The 24,002-nt window shown below is 39.2% G+C and overlaps 1 protein-coding gene across 1 annotated transcript in view; it reads right to left on the reverse strand.

The window, feature by feature from the left end:
• Nucleotides 1–24,002, reverse strand: part of TTC39B (tetratricopeptide repeat domain 39B) — a 129,036-nt gene that overhangs the window by 10,665 nt on the left and 94,369 nt on the right. Inside the window, exons 11-19 of the mRNA XM_084898243.1 lie at nucleotides 23,287–23,395; nucleotides 22,677–22,744; nucleotides 22,530–22,589; nucleotides 19,943–20,104; nucleotides 19,263–19,354; nucleotides 18,502–18,628; nucleotides 15,305–15,413; nucleotides 3,380–3,497; nucleotides 627–743 (exon numbers count right to left, since the gene is read on the reverse strand). Of these exons, the coding sequence (XP_084754369.1) occupies nucleotides 627–743; nucleotides 3,380–3,497; nucleotides 15,305–15,413; nucleotides 18,502–18,628; nucleotides 19,263–19,354; nucleotides 19,943–20,104; nucleotides 22,530–22,589; nucleotides 22,677–22,744; nucleotides 23,287–23,395 (962 nt within the window). The remainder of the gene's footprint in view (nucleotides 1–626; nucleotides 744–3,379; nucleotides 3,498–15,304; nucleotides 15,414–18,501; nucleotides 18,629–19,262; nucleotides 19,355–19,942; nucleotides 20,105–22,529; nucleotides 22,590–22,676; nucleotides 22,745–23,286; nucleotides 23,396–24,002) is intronic.

Genomic DNA, 24,002 nt, shown 5'->3' on the forward strand with positions numbered 1-24,002 from the left:
CAATGGCATTCTTTATCCACAGCAACAAACAGGACAAACAGACCATGATCACAAGCCTGTGAGCCATTGTAATGGTATGTGCTTTGAAATGGCCAGAGTCGCCAGAAAACAGAGAGAGCCAGTGGGAGAGTCAAAGAGCTTCTTCAAGGAAATGAGAAATATGGTTGAATAAACCAAAGGTCAGCAAATTATTACCAAGATTATGGCTAAATCTGGACTCACCCATTTATTTCTATACCATCTTCTGTGGCTGCTTTGATACAATTGAGTAGCTGCAGTGGAGACCTTACACTATAAAACCAAAAATACTTTCTATCTGGCCCTTTACAGGAATAGTTTGCCAACCTCCGATATAGAATAGATTGGACTAGGTACCTGTCAGACAGAGGCCCACAATCACAACCTCTGTAAACAGTCACAGGGCCAGGCACTCAGAAGGTTGAAAACAGCACAACTGCAGCAAAAGCCATGAGCATAAGCGAAGCATAAGTTAGCAAAGGAAGCAGTACAGCCACCTTTCATTCATGTGTTAACTCTTAAGTGTGTACGGACAATCCCTGCTGCTACAATGGCACTGACATTCCCAACTCAGCAGCAGCCCCAGAGAAGCTGCCATCGCCACTTACCGTGCAGTTTCCAGGGTCTTGAAAGCCTTGTCCATCTCCCCTTGGGCTTTGTACAAGTACGCCAACTCAAACAGAGTAAATGGCACCAGGTAGTGGTCAAACTTCAGCAGCTTTTCACTAAAAGAATGAGTGGGAAGCAATTAAGTCTCAACAGAACAAGAAAGGTGTCATTCTTTTTCAACCTACATACTTTCCCCATTTCCCATAAAAGTTGTGTTTAACAGCAAGATTTTCCAAGAAAAGCTGTCATTGTACAAAATGTACTCAAAGAATCTAATAAACTACAGCAATAAATAGTATGCTTTTACGATATGAATCTCTTATTTTATTCCTTAGTCTGAATGGGATTATTTACTTCCCCTTAGGGATATGAACACATATGGGCTATAATCTTCAAAGCGGAACCCTGGAAAGGACAAGATCATACTCCTGAACATAAATATTTAAAAATAAGAATGCTGTATTATTTTTTATGAAGGGCCACTTGGACTTGTTAAGTCTTATGCTTAAAAAAAAAAAAAGTCAATAACTTCTGTTTTCAGCAATATTATAAGAATTCTCTGATGACAAAACATCTGCAAGCACTAAAAATATGAGTAACACACTTCCAAATGCAGAGCTCAGTCCGCACAAACATAAAGAAAATTCTCAAACTGAAAACAACACAAAACCAGAACTCTGTGTGTGTGGGTGACCAAGCAGTTTGGGTCCACTCCAGTCTGAACAATCAGGGCTCAGTGGTTCAATGTCCATGGAGGAGAGAAGGCCTTGGCCCATGGGACAGGGAGCAGGACTGAGACCTCAATACAAGCTGGGGCCCTGGAAAGGCTGCTCCATCAGAGAAAAGGAAGATTAGAAAAAAAATCTCTGGTGCAGGAGGAAAACGCAGGCAGTTGGCTCCTGGGCCTCTGCTCTCAGTGGGAAGCAAAAGCACATTCCCGGGGAAATTAACAGCCAATAGGCCCTCCCTCACATGAGTTCGCAATTCAAATTTACATTGCCCAAAAGACCCAAGAACCTGGACACCATGAAATTAACATGGAAGTGGTTCTGGACTGTCCAAGTCTTCGGGGAACTGGCAGAAAGAAACGCAAAGTGACGTTAGAGAGACTCTTCCTAATTCCTAGCCTCATTGGATGAAATGCCAACAAAGAAAAACCCCAAATCCAAAATTACAGAACACGGAAGCACACATTTCACTGTTGTTAAAACATAACAAATGGCACAAATGGTTCATTAAAAATCCTTTTGAGCCGAAACCGGTTTTGTTCCGTGGATAGAGCATCAGCCTGCAGACTGAAAGGTCCCAGGTTTGATTCTGGTCAAGGTGATGTACCTTAGTTGTGGGCGCATCCCCAGTGGGGGGTGTGCAGGAGGCAGCTGATCGATGTTTCTCTCTTATCAATGTTTCTAACTCTATCCCTCTCCCTTCCTCTCTTTAAAAAATCAATAAAAAAATATATATTTAAAATAATAATAATACTCGTTTTGAGCCTTATGAAAACACCAATAAAACAGAACTCAATGGATACTTAATACTTAACATGTTCACAAAGCATTATAAGTATATTACTTATTTGGGAACTAGACATGGTCTCTTCCTCTCCTTATAAGTTCACCAGTCCCCCCACACTCTCCGCAGGAAGGGGAAGAGTGGCCATGGGCGGAGAGGCGCCGGTATGGCACCGAGGATGCCAGCTGGCAGTCTGTGGCGGCGATCTAGGAGCCGATATTTAAAAACCAGGAGAGTTTACATCAAATCCAGGTTCCAGGCCTTTCATGAAAAACTGTAGGAATCATTGGCTACAGAGTCTACAGTATACAGAGCAATCATCAATTAGAGCTGAAGAGTGGCTGCATTCTTTGGAGAGAACACACATCCCTCGAATTTACAGGGCCCACCAATCTCTATTGCTACCACCACTCACTAAAGTTTCTTATCTGGCCCTTTGTAGATGTTTTCACTTATGATTCCAATATAGAGGAGAAAGCCAGGCATCAGAACCTGACCCCAACATCAATGCTATTAGGGGAAAAACAAAATACTCGTGTGTATACAGGAGACACGCCTTTTGCCAAAAGAGAAGCAGTTCCGGTGTCCCCCCATAGCTCTCTTCCCTGTGATTATTACCACAAGGATGCCAAGTCTCCTTTCTCAGCTCTGAATCCCTAGGAGCCAGCACAGCCTCTGGCACACAGTGGGTGCTCAACTATCTGTGGAATAAATAAAGAGAAAAACAAATGCAGCCCTAACCAGTTTGGCCCAGTGGATAGAGTGTCGGCCTGAGGACTGAAAGGTCCCGGGTTCGACTCTGGTCAAGGGCATATACCTTGACTGTGGGCACATCCCCAGAGGGGGGTGTGCAGGAGACAGCTGATCGATGTTTCTCTCTCATCGATGTTTCTAACTCTCTATCCCTCTCCCTTCTTCTCTGTAAAAAATAAATAAAATATATATTTTTTAAAAATGCAGGAATCGAAAAAGTGTCAGAGGTTCTGTACACTGCTGCCCATGTTTAGCTGGACACCTGCAGGCTGGCCATTCATTTAGTTTTGTGTGCCACTTTTTACCTCCAAGTGGCAATGCACAAAGCCGTGTTCTGATCATTCGGTTCTCAGAGAACAAAGACAACACTAACAGGTTCTGTTTCTGGCCACACCAAGTGAAAGGGTCCCAGCAAGAGAAATCACTTTCCAACAGGAACTCCCCGGAGCCACAGTTGGCGGGCGGGTGGGTTTCCTCCTTGGCTCACCTTTGGATGACGTGGTTGAAGCACAGCTCCGCCTGCAGGGGCCGGTGGAGGTTCTTCAGGCAGCAGCCCTTCAGCAGCTTCAGCAGGCACTCATCGTCCATCAGGTAGTCGCTGCAGTCTTAAAGCAAACGCACAAACATCATGCACAAGAGCACAAGTACTTGTTCAACATCCCAATTCAGAGGAAAGAACGAATACTAGCTATTAGGTTGCAAAGGGATCATTTAAAAAATAAAATAAAATGTTTAGCATGTGCTATGCATCACTAAATAAAACACAATGAATAAGTTACTTGAAATTAGTACACCCTGTTATTAAGGGGTTCACTTAGTCCTCTTCAACCTTTTTCCAGGGGTTCCTAGTCTGAGCGATGTGCCCTTAGCATAAGAGTAGAGTCTCTGAACTCTAAGTAAGGCAGGGCTGTATGAAGTCTGTAAAAGACAAAGCTCCGAGGAGCAAGAAGGTGCGTCCTCCTGTGGTTCTGGCTTCTAACTGTGTTAGCTTCATATGGATGAGGACAGCACTTCCATATGGTGAAGCAGATGGCCTTCTCCCATTAACAATTCAGAAAGCAAATCCTGAGTTGTTTATGACTTATCAATTCTCCCAGGCTATGTTCTTTGGGGGGAGGGGGGGTGAATTAGATAAAATGGTTCTGAAGCACATGCAAGGTACCTCAGACCCTCACACATTTCTACCTGCTTGAGGCTAATGGAATGGTTTTCCTTTTGCCACTTTTTCCCTTTGGGGAAGGAGGCTTTGCCCCCGACAGCCCAAGGCCAAGGGTAAACAGAAGGAGCGATATTATGTGCGACATCTATGACAAAGGTAGCTATTTCACAGCAACCACTTTTGAATTTAGGGGTTTGTGCAAGCAAGATGCAACTAAGGAGTCATTCAAAGACAGACTGATAATTTACACATTTCAGGCTGTGACAACACTGGGGTGGGGGTGGGGGTGGGGGGTAAGGAAGGTGGACTGGGGCCTGCAAACCAAATGAATGAGGCCCTGAGAGTTGCTCCTATTGAAATCCTCCAGCTTTCAGAAAGAAGCTCAGAAACCACCATTCACACATGCTGATGTTTTACTTCATGAGCTGCTCATCTATGGGAGGTTCACGATGCTGTGTAACCAACTAAAAGGGGGTCCCCTTTACTTCCAGGTGCTGAAAATAGCTGATATTCATTCACCTTTCACTCCCAAGCTCTGATGGGTCATTCGCCAAGAAAAATCACAGATATCAATACCGCATTACCTTTCTTATGACTTAAGAACCATTTTAAGAGGGGGAAATCTATGTATGTTTCCAATCACAGATGCTCACTGAAATATGCATTCAAGAAATAGTATCTTTCCAGGCTTATACCCAAACCCTTAGGTCCCATGCTAGATGCTAGCTTTTAGCATTTCTGTTGTGCATTTTATTGAGCTCTCTATAGGATTTTCTGGTAGTGTGTGTTATCAGAAAATTCTGGCGCTTGATAAACAACCGTTTTTGCTGAGAGGAACAGCCTGAACACCATGCAAAGCTTAAGTATCAGTCGAGCCACACTTAGCTTTTATTTAGATCATGAGTTAGGAATATGGAAAATAGATACAAAAATACCAACATTCCTCCAAAAACCTTAGGGAGCAAGGCCATTATTTCTTCAGACCACAGAGCAACCTCTGTCAGATGGTTATTTCCCCTTAAGATGTGAATGTTTATCACGAGTCTCCAGCGCACGGGTGAGTTCACGGAGGAACATTTCAACAGTTTCCATTTTACATTCCAAGAAAAGGATGATGCCGCCAAAGCACATTCTCATCACAAAAGATCTGCGCTTAATAAAACAGAGGTAGGCAGAGGAAAAAGAGGTTTGAGGCCCAGGCTACAAAAATATCTACATTGAAGATCTTAGAAGCTAGTTGAAATGCACCAAAGGAAAAAAAAAATTGAAAGTAGATTTTAGAAAGTGAAAAGTTGTAAATAATACTTTCCCTGTTATGTCACTCTGATTATGTTTGCTATGTGATTTCAAATGAACTACAACAAATAGGCAAATGAAGAGCGAGTATATTAACTTCTGGCTCCATGCTGAATTTATTTAGATTTCAAACGAAACGCTAATGTCATTCATAGCAAACACTGACTCCAAGCGTATCACACCGAGTATTTTCCTCTCTTTAAACAGTGTTGCTCCCTGGGGAGCTGTGACCAGCCTCTCAGAACGATGGCACTGTCTGAGTATATCAACTGCCCCCTCTGCCATCCTTTACTTTAAAGACACCAAAGGTAGAAGCAAAAGCACATAAGTTCCTAATAATGGAGGTGGAGGGGTGGAGATGAAGTCTAACCTCAGATCTACAACTTCACTCCATTTTCCAATTTTGGATTTTTCTTCTTTCTCGGAAGGACAGAAACCTAACTATTGAAAGGTCATAACCGTAGTCCAGGAGGCAGGGGAGAGGCAGGTGTGTGTTGGGTAATCTTCCTGCATAACCAATGGACATGGAAGAGATCATCACCACAAATTTCATGTGTAACATCTGGCAAAGGGGATCTTCCGGAAAGGAACCAATTTTTCTACCCAGGGGAAGACATACAAAGACAGAGACTGACTAAGTACAGTGTATCTGTTTAAGCTTCCCCGGGCCCTGCTTGAATATTTCTGAAGCCTATCACCTCATTACATCATTAAAAGAGGAAGAGATGGTTGGAGACATTGTCCTGGTTTTCTAAGCCTCTATTGCATTTTACATGCACAGTCTGGATACACATATCACGCCTTTAATTTTTTTCTCCCAACCAAACAAAGGACAAAGTAAACTTGGGGGGGGGGGGAGGAGGGGGGACGCGGGGCGCGCGCGGAGAGCCTGCCCGCACAGAGAGAACCTAATAGTCCTCCAGGCCTTCTTTAGACAAAGACCCTCTCTGCTGGTTAGTCATGAAAAGGATGGATATTCAAACATCAGAATTCATTCTACAAAACCCACACCCTTTTCTTTGTAGAAAAACAGAAGCAAGCTGGCCTACTTTTCTGGGCGAAAGAATAAGCTAAAAATATTTTCACTTAATAAAAAGAGGTTTTCCTTTGCTTCCCAGTTTTCACACACCCACTTTTTTATTTGTTTGTTTTTTAATCTTTATTGTTGAAAGTATTACATATATTTCCCTTCCCCCATTGACCTCTTCTAGCCCGCCCCCGCCCCCTCCCCAAGCTTTCACCACCCTACTGTCTGTCCATGGGTTATGAATATAGGCATACAAGTTCCTCACTTTTCCATTTAGTTTGTGGATCTGTGGGATTTAGTTATAAACAATTTCCTTAACAGCAGAAACAAATGCTTTCTCTGCCTACTATAATTCTATATCTAGCAAGGAAATTTAAGAGTGTTCAAATGAGCAAATTAATCAAAGATGGTCAAATTAGTTGAACACAAATGAATACTAATAAACTTGTTCAAAAGTCCAAATGGGCCCTAGCCAGTTTTTCTCAGTGGTTAAAGTGTCAGCCCTCGGGCCAAAGGGTCACAGGTTCGATCTCCAGCCCAGTCAGGCACAAGTGGAAGGCAACTGCTCAATGTGTCTCTCTCATGTTTATATTTCTCTCTCTCTCTCTTTCTCTCTCGCTCTCGCTCTCGCTCTCTCGCTCTTTCTTCTCCCTTCCACTCTCTCTCTATAAAAAAAAATTAAAAATATAAAAAATAAATCAATGAAAAATTTTCATTTTTTAAATTTTCACCCATGGATAAATTTTAGAGAAAGGAAGGAAGAGAGAGAGAGAGAGAGGGGAAAAACAAAACAAAAAACATTAATGTGAAAGAAAAAAAATAAGGTGCCTGCAGTATGTGCATGCCCTGACCGGGGATCAAACCCACAACCTTTTTGGCATACTGGTCAACACTCTAACCGACTCAGCCACCAAGCAAGGGCTGAAATCTCATTTTAAGGTGAAATTTCATAGAGTTTCATTTCATTTAAATTCAAAATGATGGTACTTTGTTAATTTTCCACTCAGAACAAAATGTTTTTCTTTTTTAAAATTATTTTACATGAAAAACAGTAAAGTTCACCTCCCACCCATTAAGGTGACTACTACCAAAACCAAAACAAAACCAAAAAGAAAAAATGTTGGCAAGGATGTAGAGCTATTGGAACACGGGTACACTGTTAGTGGGAATGTAAAATGATACACAGTTACTGTAGAAAACTGTATAGCAGTAACCCTGAAACCAAAACAAAATAATACTGTAAAGTGTAAAGTCAAAAACAAACAAACAAACAAACAAACAAAACAACTGTGCAGCAGTTTCTCAAAAAAATTAAAAATTGAACTAGTGTATGACCCAGAAATTCCACTTCTGGGCATACAGCTAAAAGAATGTAAAGCAGGGTCTCAAAAAATATTTGCCTACCGATGTTCTTAGAAGTATTACTCACAATACCCAAAAGGTGGAAGCAGCACAAATATGCATCAATGGATGAATCAATTAAAAAATGTAGCCTATACATATAATTGTATGTTATTTAGCCTTAAAAAAGGAGGAAATTCTGACACAGTGCAACATGGATATGCCTTGCGGATATTATGTGAAGTGAAATAAGCCACTTATATGAAGCCTATAGTAACAAAAAGTAAAATAGTGGTTGCCAGGGGTTTGGGGAGGGGAAAATGGGGAGTTATTATTTAATGGGTATGAAAAATTCTGGAGATTGGTTGCACAACACTGTGAATGTAAACTGTAAAATAAATAAATAAAAATGGATAATAGTAAATTCTACTACAAAAAATAAAAAATAGATATAATTATTAAAAATTAGTAAGAAAGCTTATCACAACGTTATGCAATAAAAACTACATTGAAAATGTGTTAGTGATAGAACTTCACAAAAAAAGTCTGAAATGTCCATACAGCAAGTCTATAGTCTATACTTATACATACGCTCCTTTGGTTGTCTGTTAAATTGTAAAAAGCTTTGACTCCTCTTTCTTATCCCAGTTTTGTGAGACTTCTTATCCGCTGGTTTCCCTGCTGCCCAGAAATCAGAGGGAATTATCAGTTTGTGAAGATGAATACCTCAATATTTTAGATTTTTACCTAAGATCCAGATCATTATGGGGGTTAAATGCTATAACTTTTCTAAGAAAGGGAAGAAAAATAAAAAGAAGAGACAGCCATGGTTCTTTTATAAAAATGCTGTCTTTAATACAGAAAGGTGACAGTATAGTAATCCCCCCTTATCTGTGGGGAATATAGTCCAAGACCTCCAGTGATGCCTGAAATTGCAGATAGCACCAAGCCCTAGACAGCCTATTTGTTTTTCCTACACATACATGCCCATGATATAATTTAGTTTATAAATTAGGCACAGTAAGAGATTAATAACTAATAATAAGATAGAACTATTATTTCAACATACTATAATAAAAATTATGCTAATGGAATCTCTCTCTCTCTCTCAAAATATCTTACTGTACTATCCTTACCCTTCTTCTTGTGACGTCTACATAAGATGAAGTGAGATGAATGTATTGGACAAATTACATAGGGATAATTCATGTCGTGAGCAACAAATGGCAGAGATCAAAACCACAAACGAAGGGAGACTACTTTCCTCACCCTCCATCAACAGATGAACTTTGGGTGTGACTTTTCAATAGTGGAGTAGCATATTCCATTCACAAGTCTCCTTGTGAGCATGTTTGTATTTCCAAAATGACTAAAGCGGGGAGTGGGTGAGGGGGGAATCTGTGACCTCAGAACAGCACTGCTCCTTCTATTGGATTCTTTAACTATCCAGCCTGAAACTTTGAGTTTGTTGATGGATAAACCCACTGATTCAGCTTTCATTCTTACATATTCCTTCTCCTGATTAGTGGGAATCTAAAGCTAAAATTACTGTAAATATGGAAACAACCTAAGTGCTTAAAAATACTGCAGACTGGTTAAATTATAATGAGCTAAGAAGCTTTTAAAATTAATATAAGGGTTATGTAGCAATAATTTTAAAGTTTATGGCAAAAAGAGAATTACTGTATGATATGGCAATTCCACTCAAGGTATCTATTCAAAGAAAATTAAAACACTACCGTTGACATCAGTGGATAGATCTTCCAGATAGAAAATCAACAAGGAAGTGGTGGCCTTAAATGACACACTAGGTCAGATGATTTGACATCTTCGGAGTATTTTACCCAAAGCAGCAGAATATACATTCTTTTCAAGTGTACTTAGAACATTTTCTAGGATAGACCACATGTTAGAACACAAAAAAGTCTTAATAAATTTAAGAAGATTAAAATCATACCAAGCATCTTTGCTGACCTTTGGTATGAAACTAGAAATAATCACAAGAAAAAAAAACTGAAAAACACACAGACATAGAGGTTAAATAACATGGTACTAAACAATGAATGGATTAACAATCAGATCAAGGAAGAAATAAAAAAGAATAACTTGAAACAAATGAAAATAAGAACACAACAACCTAAAATCTATAGGACACAATAAAAGCAGCCCTAGGAGAGAAATTCATAGCATTATAGACCAAACTAAAGAAAAAAGAAAAATCTCAAATAAAAAGGAACTATAAAAGAACAATACACAAAGACCAAAGTGAACAGAAGAAAATAATAAAGATCAGAACATAAATAATAAATAAAATTGTCTAAAAAAAAAAGATATAAAAGATCAATGAAACCAAGAACTGGTTTCTTAAAAAGACAAATAAGATTGACAAACCCTTAACCAGACTCATCAAGAAAAACAAGAGAGAGGACCCAAATAAATAAAATTAGAAATAAAAGAGGAGAAATAACAATGAACACCAAAGAAATACAAAGAATTATTTTAAAAATGTTGTGAAGAACTAAATGCCAACAAATTGGACACTCTGGATGAAACAGATAAATTCCTAGAAACCTTCAATCTTCCAAAATTGAATCAGGAAAAATCAGAGAATCTGCACAGGCAGATTAAAACTAGTCAAAATGAAGCAATATAAAACAAACAAACAACAACAACAAAAAAAACCTCCCAACGAACAAAAAGTCCTGGGCCAGATGGCTTCACAGGTGAATTTTACCAAACATTCAAAGAAAAACTAACACCTATCTTTCTCAAACTAGTCCCAAAAATTCAATATATCATAAACTTGATATATTGAAGACTCTCAAACTCACAATACAGGCCAGGATTAGCCAAATTCCAAAACCAGATAAAGACACTACAAAGAAAGAATATAATAGGCCAATATCCCTGATGAGCATAGATGCAAAAGTCCTAAACAAAATGTTAGCAAACCAGACCCCGCAGTACACCAGGCTCAAGCGGGATTTATGGTCGGATACAAAGTTGGTACACTATCTGGAAAGCAATAAACATGATATGCCATATAAAGAAAATAAAGGATAAAAAACACATGATCATATAAATAGATGCAGAGAAAGCATTTGATAAAATCAACACTCATTTATGATAATAACTCTCAGAAAAGTGGAAATAGAGGGGACGTACCTCAATGTAATAAAGGCCATATATGACACACACACAGCCAACATCATATTAGATGGGCAAAAACTACAAGTGTTTCTCTTAAGATTGGGACTACAACAGGGATGTCTGCTTTCACCACTCTTATTCAACATAGTACTGAAAGTTCTACCACAACAATCAGACAGGAAGAAGAAATAAAAGGCATCCAAATTGGAAAGGAAGAAGCAGAACTGTCATTCTGTGCAGATAACATGGTATTGTATCTAGAGAATCCTATTGATTCCACCAAAAAAACTACCAGAACTGATCAATGAATTCAGTAAAGTAGCAGGATACAAAACAAATACCCAGAAGTCAGTTGCATTTTTATACCAGAAAGGGAAACTAAGAAAACAACCCCATTCACAATTGCTTTTAAAAAAAATACGTAGGAAAAAATTTAGCCGAAAATGTAAAAGACCTTTCTTCAGAAAATTATAAGACACTGAAGAAAGGGACCGGTTTGGCTCAGTGGATAGAGTGTCGGCCTGCAGACTGAAAGACACTGAAGAAAAAAAAAAGGAAATATATACAAATAAGTGGAAGCATATACTGTGTTTATAGATAGGAAGAATTAACATACTTAAAATGTCCATACTACCCAAAGCAATCTATAGATTCAATATAATTCCCATCAAGATAACAATGGCATATTTCTCAGAACTAGAACAAATATTCCAAAAGTTTATATGTAGCCACAAAAGATCCCAAATAGCCCAGCAATCTTGAGGAAGAAGAACGAAGTGGGAGGAATCACGCTACTTGATATCAAACTATGCTATTAGGCCAGAGCAATCAAAACAGCCTGGTACTAGCATAAAAAGGACATATAGAGAGCCCAGAAAGAAACCCACACCTTTATAGTGAATTACTATTTGACAAAAAATGGGAAAACAAACAATGGGGTAGAGATAGTCTATTTAATAAACGGTGCTGGGAAAATTAGACAGATACATGCAAAACAATGAAACTACACCATCTTCTTATACCATACACAAGAATAAACTCAAAATGAATTTAGACTTCCAGTCTAAAAGTTAGACTGGAAACCATAAAAATCCTAGAAGAAAACATAGGCAGTAAAATCTCAAATATTTCTCATATATATATTTTTTCTGATATATGTCAGAATGTTTTTTTTTTTTCTGATATATATCATCAGGAAAGGGAAACAAAAGGAAAAATAATCAAATTTTTGCATAGCAAAGGTAATCATCAACAAAATGAAAAGACAATCCACTGCATGGGAGAACATATTCATCAATGATACATCTGATAAGGGGCTAATATCCAAAATTTATAAAGAACTTTTAAAACTCAAACCAAAAAAACAACCGTAATACAATTGGAAAATGGGCAAAGGACCTGAAATGACACTTATTCCAGAGGACATACAGAAGGCTAGTAGACATTTGAAAAGATGCTCTAACCTCACTAAGCATCAGAGAAATGCAAATTAAAATCACAATGAGATATCACCTCACACCTATCAGAATGGCTATCATCAATAAATCACCAAACAACAAGTGGTGAAGAGGATGTGGAGAAAAGGGGACCCTCGTGCACTGCTGGTGGGAATGATGACTGGTGCAGCCACTGTGGAGAACAATATGGAGTTAAAAATGGAACTCCGTACGATCCAGTGATTCCACTTCTGGGAATATATTCGAAGAAACCTGAAACACTAATTCTAAAGAATATATGCACCCCTGTGTTCGTTGCAATGTTATTTACAATAGCCAAGATTTGGAAATAGCCTAAGTGCCCATCAGTACATGAGTGGATAAAACAGCTGAGGTACATTTACTGGCACACAATGGATGTAAAAAAAAAAAAAAAAAAAAAAAGGAAATCTTACCCTTTGCAACAGCATGGATGGACCGGAGAACAATATGCTAAGTGAAATAAGCCAGTCAGAGAAAAACAAACACATATGACTTCACTCATGTGGTATCGAATGAACAAGTAATCTAACAAACAAAATAGAAACAGACTTACAGATAGAGAAGAGGCTGGCATCTGTCAGAGTGGAGGAAGCTGGGAGAAAAAGGTGAATGGGTTAAGCAAAACAAAACAAAACCTCATGGACACAGGTAAGAGTACGGTGCTCACCAGTGGGAAAGGGGTGTGGAGGGAGGTAGAAGAGAGGACGGGATATCAATGGTGACGGAAGGAGGCTTAGTAGCTTAGGGTGGTGAACACAATACAATATACAGATGATGTATTATAGAATTGTACACCTGGTATTTATATAAATTAACCAATGTCACCCCCATAAATTCAATTAAAAAATGACAACGAAAACACTAAATCAAAGAGATATATGACTCCATGTTCATTGCATCATTTATAATAGCTAAGATATGGGAATAATCTGTCAATAAAGAAAATGTCACACACACACCCACAGAGGCAAGAACATATGTATGTATACACACACACACACACACACACACACACACAAAATGGAATATTATTCAGCCATAAAAAAGAATGAAATCTTGCTATGCAACAAGATAGATAGACCTTGAAGGTATTATGCTACGTGAAATAAATCAGATAAAGACAAATACTGTATGATCTTACTTATATGTAGAACCTTAAAAAAAAAAAAATCAAAACACCACCCACGCCACCAATGCTGATTAGATACAGAAAACAGATTGGTGGTAGCCAGAGGTCAGGGGTTGGGAGCTGGGCGAGCAAAATGGGTGAAGAGAGCCAAAGGCACAAAGTTCTATTTATAAAACACATAAGTCCCAGGAATGCAACACACAGCATGGCGACTATAGCTAATATTACTCTACTGAATATATGAAAGTTGCTAAGTGAGAAATCTTAAAAGATATGTGTAACTCTGTATGGTGACTGATATTAACTAGACTTATTGTGGTGATCATCTTGCAATGTATACAGATATTGAATTATTATACTAAACTACTATACACCTAAAATGATTATGTCAACTGTACCTTAATTTAAAAAAAAAAAGTTTATAATATATTAAATTTAAGAAACGAGGCTATCATATATTTAGGTACATTATGGTTGCAACTATAAAAACCAGGTAGGATGGACGATACAAAAATTGCAAATTAATTGTGTTGTAGCAAAAATACAGATACTTTTTTCACCTGCTTCAATTGTGATAATGTGTTTCGTTTTTAACAATTGTAAAGTGCAATCTCACTAAACATTTTAGCCTCGGGCTGCAGCTCCAAGTACAAAAAGACCCAAAGGAGGCCCTCCTCCCTGGAGCCAACCTCAGGGCGCAAGCCCCTCGGGGAGTGTGCTGAGTGGAGGCCAGTGCTCCCCAGTGCGACCTGGACCAGTTAAGAGAAATGAGCTCACCGCTCTGACTCCGGCTGCCTCCTCCTGAATTCCATGCCCTTTCCTATGCTTATCACCACAGACGTTTTCATTTTACTCCAGAGGATAAAATCGTTATCTTGGGGGATTGGTCAGGCAAGAGACAAAGGCTACCACTTATGGCATGGTTTATCTAAAGAAAAATCCCCTATTGAAGACAGACAGAAAAGGGCAGAACATGGATATTATCGGGCCCACCATCACTCCCTCTTTAAAAAGAGGGTCGAGGTAATGAGGGGATTTTCCAGGGTCTGGGAGCTGCAGAACCAGGACTATGAGCCTGGGCCCTGACCTGCCTTCTCTAACAGGCCAGCTGCTCCCAGGAGAGGACACTCCAGGGAAGCGGAGAGGGGCCTCTAGTGTCACCAAAGGTAATGAGTAAAAGAATAAAATGGTGATAAGATCCAAACTCAAAACTAACAGCTCTCTGTGTCTGCAAAAGTGTGAAGGCCACTAAAGAGCAAAAGCAGGCATAGCGAGAGGCACAGAATAAAATCACAAGTGCATGCGTGCCTTGTGCTGCACTCGCCTGCCTTCTTCCCTTCCTCTCCTTTGGTAACAGATTCAGATATAATGCACATACCATACAATTCACCTACTTAAAGCACACAACTCCCTGCATGTGTTAGAGTTGTACACCCATCACCACAATCAATCTTAGAACATGTTCATCACCCCAAAAAGGAATGCCAGACCGTTTAACTATCCTGCCCACCCCAGTTCTCCATCCTAGGCAACCACTGGTCTACTTTCTGTCTTTACAGATTTACCTATTGTCATTACCTCATATAAATGGAATCATGTAACATGCAGTCTTTTGCGACTGGCTTCTTGCACTTAGCCGTTTGTGCCCAGGGCTCATCCATGTGTGCGGTGTGTATCACTCCTCCCTTCACCTGCACTGCGGTCACCAGACGCCTGCAGCCCAAGCCTTCTGCCCTCGCCATGCACGCGGACTGGCACAGGCGGATGTGAGCAGGCAATGACAGGGGAGAGGGAAAGGTAAGGATTTCCAGGCTTCCAAGGTTCATACTCACTTTGATTTTGTAAAGTTGCCTCAGCCTTTTCAACAGTTAACAACAGATTTTCGGAGAGGTCTTCTCTTTTGCTTATGGTTGGAAAACCATTCCAGATGTACATCATTTCCTAACAGGGAGGAATGAAAACCCATTCGCAATTATGTGAGGGTTATTCAATGTCCTTTACAACAACAAAACTACGAAAGTGTGTTTCCCTTGGTTGTTATGGATCTCATATGGAGTTTAGTGATATAATTTCCCTTTCTCATTTTATTATATAACTTTGTCTTTTATACTGTGAAGTAATTCAACAGATATACTATAGTGTATATTTACTGAAAAAATAACGTATTCATTCATTGAAAAAATATCTAGTAAGCGCTTATTGGTAGTCAATCATTTTGGAAGATAATCAATTACAGATACCAAAGTAAATATTCCATTTTTAAAAAATATTTTTATTGATTTCAGAGAGAGGAAGTGAGAGGGAGAGAGGAATAGAAGCATCATTGATCAAAATAATCGATCAGCTGCCTCTTATACATCCCTTACTGGGGATTGAGCCCAAAACCTGGGCATGTGCCCTGAGAATAGAACCGTGATCTCCTGGTTCCTGGGTCAATGCTCAAGCACTGACCACACCAGCCAAGCAAATAAATATAATATTTTCAACAGATACTATGGGCAATTTTATTTAATATAAATCTTTGCTGTTACATTTAAGTAAAGGGAAAACATTTTAAAATACCTGCCAATTATTTGCATAAATTGTTTCCAAGGATATCACTGGAAATGAACATAGGAAATATTTCACTGGGTTCAGGTTCTTTTATACCATTAAAACATGTGTCAGTTCAGTAATGCAATCCAATATGCAGAAAATGTATTCATTTGAAGGCCATATGGCTGAATGACAGCCCTTGAAAATATAAACGAATGATTTTTTTATTGCAAATTACATTTAAAAAGGTAGCAGATGAGAATTTTTTTTTTTGGACCAAAAGCAAAATGTGCTTTTGCTTGAAAATATTTTTAGAATCCTCCTGGTAGTGCAGTTCCTATTTTTAAAGGTATGAAATAAGCAGGGTAATTAGTATTTCTTAGAAATGAAACATGATGAAGATATTATTTAAGCAACCTCTTACAGGGAAACAGCGGAAATGAGGAAAATGCAGTTGAGTATAGTGGCAGCAAAACGACCTTTAATTTAGTAGAAAACTACTAAAACTGCCTTTTATTTCACATCTAACAGTTTCTTGTTGCTAACAGCATCATAACTCAATCCAATAACCAATGGCATATTTAATGATGATGATCTTTTTAAGATGTTGTTTTTACTGATGAAATATTTATAAGAAGAAAGCCAAATTACCACAATTCCAGCCAATTATACTGCCTTCGATCTAGAGAAATCAGTGCGGTGCATTACCCTTCCCGGAGACCCTTAATGAGGTCGGATACAATTAGCTTATGGAAGTCCTAGGGAAGCAAGAAGGCTACTGTGCTCTAGATGATTTTCAGGGAAGTTCTGTGACGCAGGAAGAAAGAGTTTCCAAGCACAAATTAGTGACAGAAGTGAATTAGGAAGGGAGCTACAAGCGGTCACTGGGAAAACAGCAGCCGGCTCCCACATTAGCTGGGAAAGAGGGATATGTGGGCCTCTTCCTGGTTTTCTTACTTCCATCTGTGCTCAGATAGAGAGTGGTCCTATTCTGTCCTGCACGGGCACAGACTGACCTGTCCTGGGGTGGTGTTCCCTGAGACTGTCTCTGAAGCAGGAAACCTGCGGGCCTGGCCACTGGATGCAGGTCGCTCCTATCGCCTTGTAGGGGCTACAGTTTTCTTTCTCAAGGCAGGTAGAGAGAGCTCCCGTAATCCAATGATCAAACAATAAACGCTCGATGAAAAACCTTAGTGAGGTATATGAACAGTTCACAAGAGGAGAAAGTATAATACTAAAGTAGGCATATACAGACATGTCCAACTGCACCAATAGAAAAACACACATTCAAACAGTAAAACACTGTTGGTAGAATTTTAAATTGATTCAGGCTTTCAGGGAGGGCAATTTGGCAATGTCAAAATACTAAATGCATATACCCTATAGCCAGGAACTCCATTTCTCGAAAGTTTTCCCAGAGAATTATACGCCCAAGGACAAAAAGAAGAATATAAAAGAATATGAACTGTAGCATGTTTGTAATAGTAAAAACGGGGTGGGGGTGGGGGGAACAGCTGAAGAACTTTCAAAGGGGAATAATTAAATAATCTCTGAAATACAAAATATAAAAAATTTTAAACATCAGGAAACCCAAGCAGAGGACTGCAGAGGCGAACGGGCACTAAACAGCTGCCTGTGCTAACTACCTATGCAAATCTAAAGCCCTCACGAACCACAGCAATTTGAGATACCTGGTACATTTTCAAAAAGTCTTCATTGAGAACATTTAAGTTGAAATTACAGTTTTTATGAAATCTAGCCTTGGTGATCTAACCATGAGGACTACGGCTCGGACCACGCACTGCCCAGTCATGGAAATGTGCTCCACCCCAGGAGATGTGCTCCCGGAGAAAAACACACACACATTCCGAAAAATCAGAACTCCACAGAAGAACAGGAAGCATCTCATGACATTTTTGTCGATTCTGTGCTCAAACAACAACATTCTGTACACACAGGATTAAACAAACTACAACTTTCCCATCATTTTCATGTTTCCTTTTCCTTTTTAACATTTTACCTTTTCATTTTTAAAGTGGCCACTCAGAAAAGAGAAAATGACCTATGTGGGCTAGCATTACAATTCAACTCAGCTTCAATTAAGTCAACTCACCCCACTCTGCCTGGATTTCCTCACCTATAAAATGGGCTACAAAGAGAACCTACCCTTACAGAGTCATCAAGTAAGAATTTATATATATAATATTTTATATATATATATTATATATATATATTTTATATAAAATATTTTATATTTTTCAAATAGTCCTTATCATAATGGGTAGAACATACGAACTTGTCAAAAAAAAAAAAATCAGCTGTAATATTTATCATTTAATTATGAATGCTCTCACCTTACAGACAACACAATGGTTTTCAATGGAGCTAAACTTCACAACAAAAGCTAGGAATAGACCACGTACTTCCTGCTGCTAGGAATAGGCCATTCACTTCTAGAACACAAACAGTAAATGAAACAAAGGCAGGCAGATACCAGGGCAGGCAAGACGAGCTTCACGGGTGCGGGCAACGAGGCGGAGTAACGGCGAGACTTCCTCACGGCAAACTTCTCCGTAGGGATGGACTTCCCGGCAATTCTCTGCTTCAAGCTTTCCACCTGTCTGTGAAGAGCCCGGCCCAGCGAAAGGTCATTAGGAAGTCATTAGGACACAGACTATTCACACCCGTGGTGTTCACGCTGTGCTCCCCAGCCTAGGCCAATAGCAGCATCACGTGGAAACCTCGTCCAAAGGTCAATGTCCAGGCTCCTCCCCAAACCTAATGTGTCAGTAACTGCTAGGGATGGATGGATGGATGGATGGATGGATACTAGTGTAAACAAAGCTAACCAGATTACTCCCCAGAAGAGCCTCTCAGAAGCTTTGACACACTAAGGAAAACTAAGAATATGTTAAACTGTGTTTCTTAAGTTTATCTGATCACAGAATATCTTTGATACATAGCAATAGTTGACATCTTTTGCCAACAATACCATTTTAGGAAACTGTTCAAAATGCAGTAGCAAAGTCCGAATAACAAAACAAAAAAATAATGTGTGCTCAAAATTCCTGCTAAAAGTTTGCCACTTTGACTCATAGCTAAATATATTTTTAAAGAGTCCCTGTGTTAAATAAGTAGATAAATTAAAGAAGTCTGAAGATGAAGCATGGGAGTGCAGTAAGGAAAAAAGGAGATGTAGTTGTGTGCTCCTCTTTACATATGAGGCGTTGGTTATAGAAGTAGTATGCTGCTCACCTGAATAAAGTTACCACATTCTCTTTAGTTTCTTCTAGTTCCTCCTCAGGAAGCATACTCAAAATCGCAGCTTTCAAGTACACAGCCGTGGCCTGGAAGAAGAGAAAATAGCACCTGGTTATAGAAGATCCGTAGGAACATGGCACTTCTACCTTGCAATCAGGAATGACCTACAGGTCTTCCAGACATAATATTTAAGAGGTATCAAAGAAATAAAATAAAATGACTCGCCATGCCTGTTCCAAATGAGGTGAATACTTTTCATTTACTGCTGACCATTTTCCTACTACACAACTAGAGCGCTCTTGGGTGAGAAAATGGACAAAATGAACAAGAGATCATTATCTCATTACTCCCAACTTCTCACTAATGGATCAGAATCAATGTTGATTATTATGAAAAGCTTTCTCGTCAGGGCATTGGAAAGTCTAAAAAAAATTATCAAGACTACTGGTATTTAATAATTTTTAAATATACGTGCAGTCGAAAAGGACTCTTTGGATGGCTTTTAAAGTATGCAGTGCTGAGTACCAATAGCATTCATAACCAATAGGCACTAAATGCAATTTCCTCCTTTGGAGAAAAGCATGTTGATATCATACTACTGAACAAATAGTCCCTAATAAGTCCTGTATACTTATTAGTAAATAGATGACATTAATGGAAGCACTGCTCTTTACCTTGGACCATTTACTCTCTTTGAAAAGCAGGTCTGAATAGTAATACGCCTTCATCCAGTCTTGTAGGAATATATTAATCCACATCAGTTCCCAATAACAGAGATGGTGAAACTGTTTCCATTCCTCTTGAACTGACATGCATTTTCGAAATACCTCTTGTGCCTATAAGTTAATTGCATAAAGCTGATCATCCAGATATTACACAAGGAGATAATAACCTAATGGAAAAATACATAAAACACTTTGTACAGAACGAACAACATCACCCCTCACTAAACCACTCAAAATGATGCTATGTTCCTTTCCTCACATGTAATGATACAGTTCTTTTCTGCCTCTCTGTTTAAGTTTCTGAGGCGGCTGTGAAACTTTATAGGGTGGGGATGGGGAAGTTATAGAATGTAGTAAGATATAAAATGTAGAGGTCCGTTAAGAAAAGACTGACATAGAAGTCAGAACTTTCAGAGTAACATACACCTTAAACAAAGTAAGAGGCAATGGACAGACTGAGAGAAGATATCATCAGCTACATAAGTAGCAAAGGATTACCCTTATCCAACAAGTTTATCAAATCTTCTAGAAAAAGACAAAAAAACCTCAATGAGAGAATTGTCGAAGATGAATAGGCAAATTAAAAAGATACACGAGTAACAAATATACATATAAAGAAACTAAAAATATATAAACTTAAAAATTAGCCCAGCTTTCCCTAGCTGGTTGAGCTCAGTAGATGGAGCATCAGCCTGCAGACTGAAGGGTCCCAAGTTTGATTCTGGTCAAGGGCACATGCCTGGGTTGTGGGCTCGAGCCCCAGTGGGGGGCGTGCAGGAGGCAGCCAATCAATGATTCTCTCTCATCATTAATGTTTCTATCTCTCTCTCCCTCTCCCTTCCTCTCTGAAATCAATAAAAAATATATTTTTTTTAAAAAATTAGCATTGCTGGCAGGGCTCAGTAGTTGAGTATCAATCTCTGAACCAGGACATGGTTCAATTCCTGGTCAGGGCACAATCCCCAGGAAAGGGGATGCAGGAGGCAGCCCATCAGTGATTTTTCTCTCATCATTGATGGTTCTATCTCTCTCTGTCTCCCTCTCCCTTCCTCTCTGAAATCAATAAAAATAAAAATAAAAATCAATAAAAATAAAATTAGGTTATCATTGTTTAGCCAAGAAAGAGGCAAAAATAAAAGAGATCATTTCTAGACTGGGTAAAGATCACTGGAAACAAGTATTCTATCGTTACAAGAGTGTAAATGGAATAGCCTTAATAAGTCAGTAGAGCAATCTGGCAGAATTTATCAAAATGCAAACATCTTTGACCTGGAAATCCTAATGATCAGCATATCACACATATGCACAGAAATATACATATAATCATGTTTACAACAGCATTGCTTATAGTAGTTAGATGTCTATCGATAATGGACCACTTTAATAGGCATAGTACATCCATCCTAAGAAATGAAACCCAGCCATCAAAAGGAATGAATGAGAGTTACATACACTGACCTGGACAGAAATCCAATAAGTAGAAAAAAAATCAAAGAAAAATACATATGTTTGACCCCATTTGTATAGAAGACAATTGCTTGTAAGAACCCTGTATAATAAAAGCTAATATGCAAATCGACCAAATGGCGGAACTACTGGTAGAACAACTAATCGCTATGACGTGCACTGACCATCAGGAGCTGGCCCCAGGCCAGTCAAGATGGGTGCCAGTGGGGGCCTCCTGATCGCCCCACTAGTCGCCCTACAGAGGGAGGCAACCAACAGTGGAAGTAGGGGGTGGGGCCAGTGAGTAGGTAGGTGAGTAGGCCAAGGCAGGTGCCAGCAGGAGTCCCCCGATTGCCTACTGGTTGCCCCACAGATCGGTCCTGATTGCCAGCCAGGCCTAAGGACCCTACCCATGCACGAATTTCATGTACTGGGCCTCTAATATTTATATAAAAAGCTCTTCATCTTCTTCAACGTAATTAGTGAATAATTCGCTTTGATGAAGAGCAAACATGTAGTACAGTGAGGTTGCACCTCATACAGGAGATAAATTCCAAAGTCAATATATATAATGCAAGAGGCCCAGTGCACGAAGCTTTTGCACAGGTAGGGTACCTAGGCCTGGCTGGCAATCAGGGCTGATCAGGGGACTTCCGGCTGCAGGCTGGGGCCTTCCTTCATTCCACATCGCACCCTGATGGACAGCACACATCATAGAGAGCAATCAAACTTCCAGGCTTCTGGTCCAACCCCAAGGGGACGTTTTGCATATTAGCTTTTATATATAGATAGAAATTGATAACAGTCAAGCTTAAAAAAAAAATCCCTTAAATTGTACATCTGTATTTTGTATACTTTACTATGAACTGTTTCATGTACTTTATGTGTAAATGTAGACTGTAATCAGTAATCTACTACATACAATAGCATACACACACAAAATTTAATTTTGGCTTTTTAATTACAGTTGTTGTTTTTTTTCTTTGCTTCTGTCCAGGGTACACAGCTAAACTGGCTTATCTTGAATGAGAATGTGATGCAACTCCACCACACGGACCACTTCCCAAATAATGCCTCCCAAAGAAATTACCTCTTCCACATTGCCTTTCAGCAGCTCTATTCGGGCGTGATAAAACAGCATGAGTGAGCCCTGAGGAGAAAGGAAGAGATACACTGTTCAACGGTGGCCCCGGCCAGGGGATCGCGGCTGAAACTACACTTGCGGTTCTCGGCGTACGTTTGGAAACTGCTGCAGGAAGGGTGCCAGGAGACTCTCCGCTTCCACCAGGTTCACCTCTCCTGTCCCTGCAACGTAACAGGAACAGCCTCAGTCTGCAGGAAACACGCAGAGCCCGATAATCAATTCTCCCAAGTTCATTAACACGTAGCAAAGGCCTATTCATGGAAAGGATGAAAGCTGTTCATTTCTTTGGAAAATATAATAAGACAATCCTCATCTGTGACTTTCATTTAAGAAAGCTCTAGGACACACTAATTCTTAAGAACGGAGGTGGTTGTCTTAGATCCCTAATTGGAATTTATGGCTTTAATAGCAATATTAACTTATTTTAGCGCACATTTTAGTTTAAAAGGAAATCTAGGATGCTAATATAGATCTCCTTCAACAAGTATTATAGATGTTGTTGTTGTTTTTTTAGCTATGAACAGATTTTAAAAATTCAATGAAAGAAACCATCCACTATCCCTGACAAATGTTACTATTTTCCATCTTTATTCATAAACGAACAGATAGATTTAGACTATTACCACTTACTTATTTTTCAAAAATTTTACTTAGATGAAAGATAATCCACTGACAGTGACATAAAATGTATGCCAGCACTTACCAAGTATTAGGGAGATGTAAGTATGGAAAGACAGAAGAGTCAAGCAGCAGAGTGGAGATCTTATGCTTCTTCCAGATGCACCTTCGTGTAGCTGCTGAAGGCCCAATTCCTGTGGGAATTAAATGCTTTTTAGAATGAGAAGAGCATTCCTGGAAAATCATTCAGAAACTTTAAAATGCTAGCTCCTGTATTCGCATCCACCACAAAGGTGGGTTCATTTTTCAAGAACTTAGAATAGTCATAATTCCCAACTAGAAACCAACTTTACATTTAAACGTGGCATAAGACAATCTCACAAATTCTTTTGTATCATGTGATTCTAGAGAGAGAGGAAAGCAGAGCTCATTTCAGAGAAATGTTGTTCTTTCTCTGATATAAATATTAACTTATTAAAACATAATGAGGAGCTAAGTGGAAGGCACTATGGTGGGTAGAAATAAATATGGTTCTATGTCTCCAAAGACCTTTCCATCCAATAGAGAAGACAGTATATAAGCACATGACTTTACTAGAATATAGTGAGTGCCCTGTGAAAGATGAATGGTCCAGGGGAAGGAGGAGGACTAAACACAGTCTGAATAGACAGAACATATCATGAAGAGATCACTGTAAGTACAAAATACCTAATAAAGAACAGATACAGTAGAATAAATGAGGGGGGAAATTAAAGGTTTTGCCCTGTCTGGGTGGCTCAGTTGGGTACAGCATTGTCCCAT

The sequence above is a fragment of the Pipistrellus hanaki genome (assembly GCF_964339955.1).
Source record: "Pipistrellus hanaki genome assembly, chromosome: 11".
NCBI lineage: Eukaryota > Metazoa > Chordata > Mammalia > Chiroptera > Vespertilionidae > Pipistrellus > Pipistrellus hanaki.